General features: G+C 38.2%; 1 protein-coding gene across 6 annotated transcripts in view; it reads left to right on the forward strand.

The window, feature by feature from the left end:
* The first annotated feature begins 4989 nt into the window (after positions 1-4989).
* GULP1 (GULP, engulfment adaptor PTB domain containing 1) overlaps positions 4990-11107 on the forward strand; it is a 77772-nt gene continuing 71654 nt past the window's right edge. For all 6 annotated transcript variants that reach the window (XM_017836864.1, XM_017836866.1, XM_017836865.1 and 3 more), the window contains exon 1: positions 4990-5078. In XM_017836864.1, coding sequence (XP_017692353.1) covers positions 5051-5078 — 28 coding nt within the window. In that variant the 5' untranslated portion in view covers positions 4990-5050. The remainder of the gene's footprint in view (positions 5079-11107) is intronic.

An 11107-nucleotide genomic window follows, 5' to 3' on the forward strand; every position in this document is an offset into this window, starting at 1 on the left:
ATTGGCCTTCTTGGCCACCTGGGCACACTCTGGCTCCTGTTCAGCTTCCTGTCAAGACCAGTCCTTGACCAGTCCCCCCCCATCCTCTGCAAAGCCAAAGAATCAACTTTGGATTCCTGCAGACGTGCCTCCAGCCAGAAAGTGTGGCTGCCACTTGGCTCTGGCTAATAAATGGTTTTGAAAACGTGGAGGGGGAAGGATAAACCTTTTAAAAAAAGTAAAGTTTTCCAGTGACAAAATGTTCTTCTTTTATACTCCATTTGTGCTTCTGTGAATTATGAAACGTTAGCGTAGGCTTAGAACTTCAGCTGATGGAAAGTCGTTCGTTTTTGGTGAAGCCCACAGAGCTGTGCTGGTTTTGAGTTATTTTTTCCTGCAAGTTTTTGCAGCACTAAAATCTATTTAATAAATGTTGTGGTTTCTAGTCCTGCAAACTATTATAATTTATAAACTTGAAGGACACGTATTTTCTTTACCATGAATGGAACTGCTTGCTTTCCAAACATTAGGAAAGGCTGCAAGGCAGTGCAGGCTTGGGTCTGCACTGAAATATGTTCATTGATGTGTCATTTTTTAATGATTTAACTGCTTCACAGGAGAAAGGGCTGTGGCAAGTTAGTGTTTCAGTTACTTTCATACAAAAGGAGGGGCAAGTGCATCATGATGTTTATTTTTGTGTATTGTTTACTTGGTTTTGTGTGTTACTTTATGCAGTCTTGTATTATCATCATTTTTTCCTTTTTTATGTCTCATGTCATACTAGGACAATATTTTCATGATGTTTTGGTCTAAACCAGAAAAATACTTTTAAAGCTATTACTGTGTTCAGAAGTTTCTCATCTTACCTTCAGAAATAACTTTATAGGCCTAAGTTTCATTTCAAGCCAATGAATCACACATTCCTGTGTGCTGTGGCTCTTTTGAAAACAGGATTTAAGACATTTTGTGCTTCATTCTTTAAGAAATATTATCCAGTATGCTTGAAAGGCTGTGTCTGAGAGAGGAAAGAGTCAGAATCTTCATGTCTCCTGAAGCTAAATTTGGCTTTGTAAGGAGACTGTGTATGTGTGTGTGAGAGGGAAGGGACAGACTGTATTTTTATTAAAGGGAGTGGATGGGTGCAAGTTGGGGCTTTTAGGGAGGTCTTATTGGAAGAATTATTTATGGAATGCAAAAGAGGTGCACAAAAAAAAAAAAGGTTCAGCCCAGGTAATTGTTATAGCCCATGCCATTCAAAGGGACTGGGGTGGAGAAACCCCAAATAAGTCATGAGGAATACCCAGTTTTTAAGAAGAAATAAGAGACAAATTAAACTGGTTACACTCGTGACTTATTTCTTCCCCTGCCTAAGTACATCCTCTCCTGGCTTGTTTGAGACAGCTCTAAATTTAGAAAACATACCAAAACACAACATTTCTGAAGGAGCCTGCAGGCATTTAAAGGTGTCTGTGTGGAACTGCAGTGTCGTTCCAGCAGCCAGGGAGGACTGCAGGAGCTGGGAGCTGGAAGCCTGCCACTGCACTTCATTGTTCACTGCCTTTGCACAATAAAGCAGAGGAGACAGCAACCAGCTCTGTTGTTACTGTTAAAAAGTAATTACCGAGGAGATGATTTCAGCTTCAAATCTCCACACCTTGCTATCACCATCCAAATGCCTGCAAACACAGAAGCCACCATTGTTGTGTCCCTGCCATTCTGAGGTTTCTTCCTCACTGGGAGAAGCACCTTGCCATGAAAACTAAAGGGGTTAGTGACAGTGAAGACAAAGGGAAAAGGAGATGAAGGTGTTTGCTTTGCCTGTGACAGCTTAAAGTTTGACATAGCAGCTTAAACACTCACCTTCCCAGGCCACGTGCCCATGTCACTGTTCCCACTGAGAGTGGCATGTCTCTTCCTGCTCAGAATGTTTGGCTGGTTTTTATATTTTTGTTAGTTAATAAAATTGTTTTCTAAGCCTTTCCTCTCTCTCTCTTTTTTATTTTTTCTCTTTTTTTATCTGCCCCAAAGGAAATAATTTGATATAACCCAAATTTTCCTTGGTTCATACCTGTCAGAACTCTTCATATTTTGTCAATTAACCATTTTGTGAAATCCAGTGCAGGTTTGGTATTTCCTGGTAGGGTTTGGGTTTTGGACAAAGCTGAAGAAAACTCCTGGGAGTAAGGTGGAGAAACATTCTTCACCTAGGTGTGTCTTCTTGAGTGATGAGTAATGGAGTGACTTGGTCCACATTCCTATTCCCTAATCCCCCTGATTCTTACAGCTGCTTTACCCTTTCAAATCAAGTGGTTTATAGGAAGGACTCTCCCTTTGTGTGCAGGGCTCCCTGTACCAGAATGGGATTTTCTGACTTACCTTCCTTTTGGGTTATTTACAAGCTCTTAACACACTGGTTTGCAACTCACTTTCTTCCAGCAACTTTGTATGTGTTGATCATTGCCAGAAACCCAATCATTTTCTGCCACAAAACCTGTCTAGCATCCATGATCACAGAACAGCTTGCTTGCTCCTGATAGTTTTATTCCTCATCTGTTGGAATATCATGAGCAAATATTTTGCAGATATATCCAACTATAAATGTGCTTTTCTGATTGAAAACTCAGAAGTGCTGCTTACAGCACTCTGATTGCACCCTCTTACCCCAAGCTCAGCTGAGGAGATTGAACTTAACCTTGTGATGCTTGGGTTGGTCTTCTTTAAATAGCAAACTATTTAAATGGGACATTTAACCATCTGCTTTTTTGGCATCTGAGAGGCTGATAAGGTTCTTTATGTTAGAATTTGAGGGAATTTTAAATGCAGTTGCCTGCAGCCAGTTCTGTTTCCTTGTTTAATAACATTTTCTGTGTGAAGTGGAAGTGGAAAACACTGATTAAGTGTTTTGATACTGTTTGTTGTCCAAGCCACATTCGTAACTTGTTCTATTGATGTTTTGTTGGAACTGAAATTACGAACAGGCTTTTGGCGAATACTCTCCGTTTTTACCTAAGTGGTCAATAAATTTTGGCATTTACTAGTGTAGATTGCTTTAATGGTAATATATCCTTGTTCACCAGGAAGAAACATATGCTTACTTACACTTTTTTTTAAACAAAATACTTGAGTGGTGACCTCTGCAAACGTGGCCGGCCAGCAGCCTGGTGATGTGTGCACATAGTTGCTATTTAGAAGATTCTCTATGCAGTAAACCATCTCAAATATTTTCCTTAGTAGTCTCTTGGATGAGATAGGAATACACCAAGAAAAAAAAGCTTTCTGAAAGAGGACATGTCATGATCCCATCGTGGAAAGAACTAAAGCGTTTGGTCCAGTGCTTGTAAGGCAACTGCTGGAGGTATCTGAGAGAGGAAAGCAAGCTCTTCTTGCTCAAAACTGAGTGTGATAGTTCATGAAGAAGGTGAACAGCCTTCTGCCACTGCTTGTATTTGTTAAATTTATCTAATAGGCTGCCTGTGTTCCTTGTGAACCAGTAAGTTAACACACTTGCACTTGCTTGAAAAGCTGTGGTTCTGATGTCCTGCACTGCTTGTTACTTCATTTAAACTGAATTAATTATCCTCACTTACACTGGTGAAAGTCCTACTCCGTGCCTTCACCGTGAGGAGAACTCCTCTGCATTGGCAGCTTTTGGTGAAACTAATACTTCTTGGAACTCCCCCAGGAATGCCACTGTGCGTTCCAGGGATGCTGCTAAAACCAGTCCTAGGACTTCAGAGCCCTCAGGAGTGTTTTCTGCTTTCAGTGACCTCTGTGTACCCACAGTTTCCCTTATATCACTGGGAAGAGTGAGGGCAGGCACCAGGAATGGCTGTGGGAGTGTGTAAGGCTTCTGCAGTCTTTAGCTACACTGCTATGTAGTGTACCAAATGCATAGTGTGTGGACTCTGTATTGAAATAATGAGATGGAAATGAGGTGGAAAACTTCTACCTGTACTTATTGCATGGTATTCTCCCTTCTCAAGTGCTCAGTAAAAGCTGTAAAACAAAAGTGATCAGGTACCTGTACTTTAAAGGGCAAATGGTTGGTTGCACATCGAGGATACTCTGCTAGTTTAGGTAAACAGGGATTATTCTTTTGTTCACACAGGACTGTATGGAAAAGAAGTCCTGCCACAGCAGTGAGTACTTGAAAATCAAATGGAGGTTTTGGTGGGTTTTTTTTTCAGCTGTAATTGCCCACGTCTTCCAATCTCAGAAATATATACATGGAAATTGGGATATAATTGCCTTAATTGCTGTTGAACTTAATTACTTGAAAACGATGGTCAAGCACCACAAGAAGGATTCATGAGGTGCATAAAGTATCTTAAATGAATTTGTCAGTCATCTGGGTGCTGACATTTGAGATACTGGCTTAGGTTTTGTTTTTTTCAAAGCAAAGGTAATGTTCCAACTGATTTCCAAAGACAATCTGATAGCAAGTGCTTTGATTTTCTTTTTTTTTTATCCTCCCTTTCCCCCCAACCTCTTTTTTGTTTCCTTTGACTGGACTGTTTGGAGAGAAGAGAAAGAGGAAGGGCACTGGTGCAGCTTTTGGCTGGAAGATCTGAGCAGGATGAAAAGCAGTGGTGGGAGTATCTTTACAAGTAGTTGCAAAAGGAAAGTCTTTACCGTGGGATTGGGGTGGTTTTTACAGCTTAAGATGTACTGAATGTTATATTTTTGGCTGTGAAATGTTGGTGAAGAATAAAATTATAGGATAATGTTGTGAATCAAAAATTAAGATAAGAATACAAGTGTATCAGGTTTTTTAAGTGAAGAAAATACAGAAATTACTGTACACTCTGATGTAAAAGGAGCAAGAAGGTAATAGCCCTGATAGAAGGCAATTTTTTCAGTATTGAATCCTCAGCAAAGCACACCTCCTTTTATTTCTCACAATTATTTCAGAATTCTTAAGGTCATTTGCGTTGTCTTTAATGTGAAGATAATGAGAACTTCAAATACAATAATGGAGTTTTCTATTTTCCTGTGTGTTTTGTTCTGCAGGTTAAAGTGGGGAGGGAAAAACCAAACCCAGAAGCATCATTGACTGGATAGATTTTTCAACATGAACCGTGCTTTTAGCAGAAAGAAAGGTAAGTAATTTAGCTTATATTCCCTGGAGACATAAATGCCCTGTAAAAATTCTTTAGAATATTAAGAATTATACAAGGAAGCACTTAATAATTGCACTGAATTAACTAGGTAGGAACAAGCAGCCTTCCATAAGATGTACAGAGCAAAGGATTCTTGATTGGCAGTTACAGAGCTTTCTGAACTCTAAAGCTTATGTTGAATTTCAGTTTGGGGTTTTTTTTTGTTGCAAGATGTGTGTACACACACACACACATGTAAATATATTTATAGAATACATTCACTTTTTTCTTTTTTGGCCTGCATACACCGAAGGACGTGCTGGAGGGTTTTAGAACTTCCAAAGTGTTAGTGACTTCTGTATTATATATAGTCATTGGATTCTTATTCTTGGAGAAGCTATTTTAGAAAACTGTGTTTAATATACCTGAAATATCTCATGCAGCAGGATGTTTCTTAGCTTTAAGAAGCTATTCTGCATTTGTGGCAATCTGAAATGGTATGATTTCCAAAAGAATATCAAACCAGTAAATATTCAGTGTTTTATATATGTTGCTCCTCTGGCTTGCTTATTCTCTTTTCATGGTCTATTTATGATTAAACTTAAGTCTTTAGATGGAGTATCAGAGATGCAGCTGTTTTTACTGACAGCTTTACTGCTATTTTTCTCATTTGTTTGTAAGGTAGAAAATACTCAGCATTCATCCCTTTATTTTTTTTTTTATATTTTCTTCTAAAGATCACTGAGTGTGATACACACTGAGCTGAAGCCCCTGTGTTAATAACTAGGTGTAACCTCAGTGGGACTGAGTATAAATATTTTTGCTTATGTAAAAAGAATTTCTGCTTTGGCATGGATGTCAAAGCTGGAAATCAAAGGAATCTGCCCTCCCTTAGAACAACGTGCAATGGCAGCACCCCCCCTCGTGTGGTACATTTATTTTTTAAAGCCAGATAAATCAAGGCTAGGGAAGCCCAGAATGTCAGCAGGTGTTGGAAAAGGAAGATACACTTATTCCCAAAGGATACAGAACAGGATGAAAGATCATTTAATACCCCAGCAGCACAAAGAAATAAGTTAAATCCACAGCCTGTGCTCTTCTCTGCTGTATTTCCTTGTGTTGGTGTTTGTAACACCTCTGCCAAGGGAGCTGTAGCTCCCAGCTGCCAAGCTTCTTCCAGATCATCTGAGAGATCATTTCCAACATTTTTTTTAATTCTGGATTGATTTATCTGGGAAAGAAACTTGGGGTGTGAAGATTGTTTTATCTAGGAGACCCTATAACTTTTTTCCTTTTTTTTTTTTTAACAATTCCTTCTGATAACGTTTGAAACTCAGCCTCCCATGTTTCAGCAACAGACCAGTTGTGTTTTATGGGATATTCCCTCAGTGTTTTCACTTGCACTCAGAGCACTAAAATGCTCTTTCACTGTTTCTTATTGCCCTTTGCAGTGTCTGCATCGTGCCTTTGTGGTCAAATTGTGAAGCTGTATCCTCAGTTTTCTGGGATCGTTTGAAGGCTCTGGATTCATTGCTTTGTTTTCATTTCATCGTGACAAAATTCTTGCTGACCTTACCTAAATTTTTGGAATTTCGTTGCATTCAAGGGCATTTGCATTGTTGTTCAGTCAATTTGGTGTGCTGTTCTCTTTATCCCAATTAAAAAAAAAAAAAAGCATTATATAAAAGCTGCCAGGCACAATGAAATGCAATTATTGTGGATTCTTGATAATGATTCAGACCCTGAACAGCCAGAAGAATTGAATACTGTCATCTGCTTATTTTACTCATAGAGTTGCACATGACATTTCCATTCCCATATCCTAAGGAAAATCCAAATTTCAGTTAAGCAATTGTCAAGAATAAGTGAAAACTACATATTTTTCATGCAAATGGAAGTTCAGAAGAGCTTGTCTCTATCAATGCTCATGTCTAATAACTGCCTTTAAGAACAGGTTCAAACAGGTGCTGAACTTCCTTTATTGTGTTTGATTTTTCTTCCAGACCTCAGAGACACAACAATTTCCATCTCTGTGCTTAGTGGAGTTAACTGTGGGTTTATTCTGCCCACAAGAGCCTGGATGGCTTGAGGAGTTGCCTATGGGAATGCTCTGATTTCTCAAGCAGTTCTGTCTAAATCCAAACCACTCTCTGGGTTGCTGTGCTGGGAGGGTTTTTGCAAAGCACAAGTTCCCACCACCCTGTTACCTCGGAGCTACAGAAGCAATGGTTTCAAATATACAGGATTGTGAGGGGCATTTAAGTAGAGGTAGAGGTGGTACTTTCATAACAGACACGTCTAAATTGTGCAGATTTATAGAATAAATGTCCCCTAATGTTCATTTTCATGGTCAGTCTATATGAGTTTTTTAATGTGATCCATATAGAGGAGATAGTTCCTAGTTCCACAGCTCCTTGTCTTTTTGCACGGGACAAGCTGGTGGCTGAAGTGACTTGGACTGTGCTGTACCTGCTGACGAGTTCTCGTGCCACCAAGAACAAAACTTTCCTCTTAAATGTTCAGTAAATTATATAATTGACAAACACTGGTAAACAGAGAAAGAAGAGAAGCACTAAAATCAAGGTTTCTTTCTTTTTCTTTCTTTCCTTTTTTTAAATTATTTTTATTTTTTTTTTTAAATTTTTAATTGTGCTTTCACAAAAGAATTGCAATGAAATGTGAGTTGCTAAGAGTGGAAGGGAGCTCTTTTTAAAATTAGCCTTGATTCTTTACATGCAAAAGCTTCCCCTAGATATGTGACATGGAGTGTTTGCTGGGAGATCTGTGTTGTGGGAACAGATAAACCTTTAGAGCACAGACCCCCCACTTTCAGTATTACCAGGACATCATTTTGCAGCAAAGTTTTTTACTACAAATATTGTATCTAGAACTAGTACTCAGTGTAAGTTTATTTTTGAGGGTCATAGCCACTTACCTGACAAGGTGCTAAGTGCTCTGGCCTTAAAATGTTGGTGCAGCCTGAGATTTCACACAAAGCAGGACTAACACGGACAGTTTATATTTCCCCTTTAACTATTTTTACTTTCCTGATAGCCATTTTAGTTGAAGGCTTAACTGATATGCTTAAATCTCAAATTGAAGAAAATCAAGCTGTCTGTCTTTCATCCTAATAACAGCAATGAAAAATGTGAAGTTTAAACCAATTCAGCTTGTTTCAGGAAGTACTTAAACAAGTAATCATAAATATATGGAATCTTTTAGCAGTCCATGTTATGATATCTGTTCTCATCTGTTACCCATGAGCTTGTATAACAGGGGAACAAACTTTATGAACTTACACTAACAAAAAAGATGATTTCAGGTTTAAAGCTGACATCAGCACCTGCTGAAGATGCACGTTTCAATATGAAAAAAACTTAGTTCAAAGCAACATAGCCCCTCTGTTGACTTCAATACAGGCTGGCTGGACTGAAAAATACCTGTTATGGAGAAAATTGTCCGTTGCAGATTCATTATATGACTGTACAAATTGTACAAAACCAAACGTTGTTTCTCATTCATTGAGCAATGAGTGCACTAAACTCCATTGAAAAGACAGATTATCTTTTTTTTTTTTAAGGATCTCTTTCCTTCTCCCACAAAACCAAATTGATGAACAACCTTAGGTATGTTCTTGTTGCTTTCCTGTTATGGCAGAGGTTGTGAAAACATTTCTTTACCTACCACAGCATCATGAGCTTGCTTTTGTACGTGAGCCAGATTTGGGTCACGAGGTTTGAAGAGTCCTTTTTATTTTTCATTTAATTTTTCCCCTAAGGTCAGGTGTGGCAGCATTCTCACTTTGAAATGCTGTAGTGGAAAAAGTCTGTAGTGCAGATGGAGATCAGTTCAAAATATGTTTACATCCTGAGAAATTCAGTCTCTCTTTTAAGTAGCTTAGGGATATTATTGTAATTATTAATGTAATTCTCCTGTAAGAGGTGTTTGTAAACGCTATATTGTGACATAATTTTTTTCTTATTCTTAGTGTGTTTGTATCTAAACTGAATAACTTGTTTGTCCTTAATTTATATGTGATTGTGTGATGTGATTTATTTGCATAAACAAAACAGAGAACATTAACTATGGGGAGTTTGTTTTTCTTATGTTTTTTAATGAATGGAAGTGCCTCTCACAGATGCATTTGGCACATTTTAGTGATTTTGCATCCTCCCATTCAAAGCCATTAGTTTAAGGACTGGTGGATACAGGTAAACAAAAATTAACTAATATTTGTTGGCTTCTACCTCATCAGAAATGTGAAAGAAAACTACTGTTCCTTCTAGACAAAGGCATATCTAAATAGGAAATTACTATCATCCAAACCTGCTGTGAGCCAAAGATGGAAATTTTTTGAGTGACTCAAAATAGTGCTGAAATATAGGTATATATGTCTACTTTGGGCTAAATTTAGTACTGAATTACATTGTGTGAAGTCAGTGAGGTGGTGGAGGATGTAGCAGTTAAATTTGGTTTTTTCATTATTGCACGTCGATGGTCCTCCTTCACCCCATAATGAGTGTCAGCCTTAGTTTGCTTATTGCATGAAGTTCAGTGTTTGTAGGAATCTAAATTTTCTGGGTTTGGTTTTCCATATGATAGCAGTTCCTAAGGTTGGTAATTGGTGCCAATTACCAGCCCACGAGATGTAGATGGTCTTTATAGTGCTAAATAGAATATACTGAAGTAATGGCCTGTTTTAAATCATGGGTTTCAGCAATAACATTTCTGTGCAATGGCTTTTTATGAGTCTCATTTATGGAAGTGTAGACAGATGCATTTAATGGGCAGGGGCTGACATACAAAAGCACTGCAATCAAAGGTTATAGGATGCTCTTTTATGTGAATGGCCTGGCTATAATATGATCTTTGTCTTTATTATAAACATATGCTGCATTCCAGAGATGACAAATGTTTTATTTTTTCTCTGAATGAGCAGACAACAGGTGAAGGCCCAAAAGAGTGATGGGGATAAGTGCAGTCCTAAAGTAAATTATTTCATCCTGTCAGAAAGTATATTTCACATCAGGGATTTAAGCAAACAGGCCATTGTGTGCTGGAATTCCACATTATGAATAGTGATAAAAATCGTTGAGCAGGTGCTCACACAATGCTAAAGGCACGTAGGTAGTAACAATTTTCCAGATTGTGGTCTTCAGACGTTCCTCTGATTGCACTTCATCCTTTCATGGGGGAACTCATTGCCTTCCAGGAGAAAAAAGAAAAGAAAAGGAAAAAAAGAAAAGAAACAAGAAAAAACAAACCAAAACCCCCCAAACAAAAAAACAAAACAAAACAAAAAAAAAACCACAACAAAAAACCACAACCAAAAAACCAAAACCAAGACTAGGTCTAAATCTCCTTCTCTGCCCCCACCTCAAAAAAGCTGCTGCTTGATGTTTGTAGGATTATTTTTTTTTTAATAAGAATTTTTTGGAGATCAAAGTCTGGTGGAAAAAGAAGGTGCTTTTTTGTCTCACTTGTCCCAAAAACCTTCTTACTTTTGTAATATCTCCACAAAGAGGTCTTGTGTGTTCCAAATACTGCTCTTAGGGTTTCTAAATACGGGGTCATGTGGAAAACCAGTATTCAGAAACCAAGTCCCTTTTTTGGATTGATTTCTGGAGATTTTTTTTTTAGGTATCATCTGTACTGTTATATTGTTCTCCTTAGGCTATGGGGCACCCTTTCAAGTGTGCCAGCAAGGACACTTGCAGGGTTACCATCCTAATTTGGCAAGGACCAAATGGTATTCTGTTGGTGGGAAAAGGAAGTAGTTAGTCCTGCAGCATGTGTTTGCACACATTTTTATGCAACTGTACATATATTTATGGTGGTATATTTACATTCTGAAAGCAGAAGAGACAGCTCTAATTGCTTAGGAAATAAATGATTACAGTATGTCTTCAGAGGAGGCATACAAATGAGGAGTGTGCTTTAGAAACATTTTCCAAAGGATTCCTGTTGGCTTTCTGCAGCTAAGCCTGATTTTCCTTTCCTTTCCTTTCCTTTCCTTTCCTTTCCTTTCC

This window comes from Lepidothrix coronata, unplaced genomic scaffold, assembly GCF_001604755.1.
Source record: "Lepidothrix coronata isolate B3197 unplaced genomic scaffold, Lepidothrix_coronata-1.0 Scaffold286, whole genome shotgun sequence".
Classification (NCBI taxonomy): Eukaryota; Metazoa; Chordata; class Aves; order Passeriformes; family Pipridae; genus Lepidothrix; species Lepidothrix coronata.